At 51.0% G+C, this 3,854-nt stretch overlaps 1 protein-coding gene across 1 annotated transcript; it reads left to right on the forward strand.

The window, feature by feature from the left end:
- Positions 1 to 417: 417 nt before the first annotated feature.
- On the forward strand, positions 418 to 3,408 carry GLOTRDRAFT_134347 (uncharacterized protein; the record flags this gene model as incomplete). The annotated part of the gene is made up of 5 exons (XM_007873345.1): positions 418 to 705; positions 759 to 1,809; positions 1,864 to 2,030; positions 2,084 to 2,330; positions 2,363 to 3,408. The coding sequence occupies 5 exons, from the start codon at positions 418 to 420 to the stop codon at positions 3,406 to 3,408; spliced, it is 2,799 nt and encodes a 932-aa protein (XP_007871536.1).
- Between the last annotated feature and the right edge of the window lie 446 nt (positions 3,409 to 3,854).

Raw genomic sequence — 3,854 nt, forward strand, 5'->3', positions numbered from 1 at the left:
TCGCACGTGAGCCATCGTGAATGTTTGGTTTTGTCAAGATCACAATTATGTCAATCTAGAATTGACAACTTATCTGTTAAAAACGTTGAATAAGTACGACCTCATAGCTTGCAACCGTCCTGAGAGACGAGATTGTGGCCTGAGGAAAGTGTGACCGCAATTGCACGTGACATGATACGCGCAACGTCACGGCTAATTCCATCTCCACGCGTTCTCTGCTCCTGCCATTGTTCTCGCTCCGCAGTGCAACTCGCTGGCAACCGCAGTGATTTCTGGCCACAAAGAACACAGGAAGCGCGTCTGCCACACAAACTACAACAAACATGCGCGACGACACTATAAATTCGAGCCGTTCCAAGTACGCCTCGGTAAGTATTCCTGAACTTACACACACATACCACTGCCACACCGCACGACATGTCTATTCCTCCTTCTGCGCTCCATCTCCCTCACTTGAAACCGCTGAGCTCTCGTTGGCAGTTCCAGTCCGGCCAGCCTGAGGGTGGTGCGCACCGCCGCTGGGCGGGTAGAGAGGCAGCAAACCACTTCTACGGCCTGGCGCCTATGGATGAATTCTTTGATCTGGCTTTCCCCGGCTTGACAGCTACCAAGGTTGATGCAACGGGTTTTGAGTACTACAAAAGCACCTTAAAGGGGGTACCCGTTGGTCCGGGCGTGCTTGAGAAAGAAATGTACAAGCCACTGGTACGCACTGTCTTGCCTGTTCCATTTGCTTGAATCTCTGATGCTTTGTACAGCAACTAGCACTGAGCGCCATATGTCGCGGTGTCCGCGGAGAGGGTTCGCTCGAGCCGAGCATCGGCGCGGACAACATGATCAACTTCCTGGACGAGGGCCTCAAGTTATCTCCCGATATCATCTTTCATACGACTTACACGCGTTCCTTGCCGTCCTGGGCTTATGGAATTAGCTTCATTGAGGTCAAACGGGACGAAAATGACGACCCCTTGCATCTGACCGACAGGAAGGCCAGTCTCCGCAACGTCGATGTTTGGAATCAAATCACCGAGTACGCTGGCATCGCTCAAAAGATGACATCGCGCTGCTTTTATGTGGCAGCAGGGGTATTTGGAGAGAAGGCGCGGTTCTTTCTCTGGGACCGCTCTGGAGTATTGGCCTCCGAGAGCTTTAAATATAAGTCAAACCCTGCGCCATTGGTGAAGTTTTTGGACGGGCTGGCAAACTACCGAACTGGTGGTCTAGACGCCACCGCACTCCATCAGCTTGATACGACTGAAGCTTCGAATGTATGCATGGCTTGGAGAAAGATCCAGGAGCTTGGCCTCCTGAAAGGCAGGGACTATCCGGCTGCTACTCTTTCCACAGACCTGCCGAGTGAAAGTAGCATTGTCTTGGTCCCGGGCTCGGATTCCTCCAAACAGGAAAGATATCTCACCATCGGCCGTCCCGTCTTCGCTTCGGAATCCAATTTTGGTCGCGGCACACGCGTTTGGTTGGCGATAAGGGCAGAAGGACCAACAGATGAATTTGTGATCATCAAAGATGGCTGGCGTGACGCAGGACGATGGTCGGAGACGAGGATATATGACTATATCCGCAAGAAATTAGGCGAAATACCAGGCATAGCAAGGCACAAGAATGGTTTCGACGTGGACGAACAAGGGTATCCCCATCGAACGTTGGCGCATCGTCTCGTCGATGCCCTGAACATTGGGCCCTCACAACACCGAATTCACCACAGGTGTATCTTGAACTCCGTCGGCAAACCTCTTTCAAGTTTCAGCTCGACATATCAATTACTTGAGGCTATACGTGATGTTGTTAAAGGTCTGTCTTTATGGATTACTCTGTGAGCCTTTGTAATGATGGTCCGCGTTATAGGCCTGCATGACTTGGCAAAACTAGGTATCCTTCATCGAGATATAAGCGCAAACAATATCATGATCAGCATTGATCCGGTGAAGGAGAATGGCGCGAAGGGTTTTGTGATTGATCCGGAATTGGCATTTATTCCGGAGATGTCGAAGAAAGAACTGAAGTACCTTACGGTGCGAATGCCTGCTTTCGTTGCCCTGGTACTTGATTAATAAACATTATATAGGGGACTATCCAATTCCTGTCAATTGAGCGACTACAAGAGAACCAGAGTGACCACAAATCATGGCATGATCTGGAGTCCGTCTTTTGGACAGTTCTTTGGACCGTTCTTCGGCACACCAACTCTTGGGTAACCATCACGGAGTACGGTACCCCGCGGCCAGGAAAGGACTGCGTCACCGAAATATTCGATACTCCGAAGGGAGGCGGCAAGATGATATTCCTCACTCTCGGAAAGGTCGAAGTTCAGGGTAATGTCCCGCTTACGAATTGCCTTGCCAAGCTGCGATTTCGGTATACACCAAATACATTCGGGATCCGGAGATCAAGGCTTTACTGCGCCAGGAAGCGGAGAAGGAGTTAAAGGACAGGCTTTCACATGAATCGTTTTTAAAGGCCATCGAGGACGCTCTAGAAGATAGAAGCCAGTGGCCGAGCAACGACGGTGCCAAAAACTTCAAACCCGCCGGTAGACCCAGAACAGAGGACAATACAGAGACCGGCATTACCCTGTCGCAAAGGGCCTCATGGTATACCTCGAGCCGTGATCGGACCCGTCCCGTATCTATCGATCCTCCCAGATCTATGGGAATGTCAGGAATAGGTTCCGGATCAGGACCAGGATCAGGCATGGTCTTGCGCTATGACACTCATACATCGGAAAATAAGCAGTCAAGCTCCCGCTATACAGGCAGCGCTTCCCGCCTAACCGCACTTCAAGCCGTGGAAGAGAATGCTCCTGGAGAGCCGCGTATTCGAGCTGGACCCGTAACTCAGATGTTAGGCGTCGTTCATCCTGGTCCAGGCCCTGGGGAATCGAGCCAAGAGACTGTCTCCCAGTCAAAGTCGAAGTTACCTGCCAAAGCAAGCGCTGTCGCGCCTGCCACTGCGTCTGGATCTGTCAGCTCTGTCCCAACGTCAAAGCAGACGTTAAAGAAAGGTCAACTCAGTACGTCACCTCAGCATCGTAAACCGTCCAAGCAGTCCAAGCATCTCGCTTCCAAGACTCCTGATTCGCCTCTGCGTAAGGCGGGTGCTGACACCAAACTTGGTCATACGCGACCTCCTGAAGGGGAAACTCGTGTTCGCCACAGCTCAGAGGTGGGGACGACTAAGAAAGGTGCTTCCTCTTCGAAAGCGTTGCATGTGCCAGAGAACACAGCGAAAGCAAAGGCGGGGGGCGTGTGGACACGACGCGAGAAAAGGGAGGAAGAGCTTGATACCGGTACATCGAGCAGACAACTCCGTTCGAAAGAAGCCCTCCGTAATGGTGAGTCAATGTGCGACACCGGGAGATCTTCTGGTTCTACCAAGCCCAGTTGGAAGTAGCCGCAATGTCTCCGATCTTCTTACTCCATATGCTTTCTTTTCAAGTTGCTGTGATCTTTGATACTAGTAATTTATCTGCGTCGCGCTAGCTGCATTGTTGTATCTGTTTGCTCCCTTCTATTTCCTCTTTCTGCACGTACCAACAGGATACTTATTGTACATATGAAGTCCGAGTCACGACATACTAATCATACATGCAGTACATAGATCAGGTAAATTATGGTACGCGAGCGATTGTGCCGCATCAGTGGATAGATCAATAACAACTGTAGGGTGTAATGGATAGCTATCACGACAGACAATGTCCCGCCAAATCTCTTCGGGAGTGCACAAGCCCTCACAACGAGCCTCCTCGTCGCTGCTTTGGACGGTGTCCACACGCTGTTGGCTTGTGATCTGCCGGGGGTATGGGAGTAAGACTTCTGGATGGTCCAAATAGTCAGAGA

This window comes from Gloeophyllum trabeum (genome assembly GCF_000344685.1).
Source record: "Gloeophyllum trabeum ATCC 11539 unplaced genomic scaffold GLOTRscaffold_00113, whole genome shotgun sequence".
NCBI lineage: Eukaryota > Fungi > Basidiomycota > Agaricomycetes > Gloeophyllales > Gloeophyllaceae > Gloeophyllum > Gloeophyllum trabeum.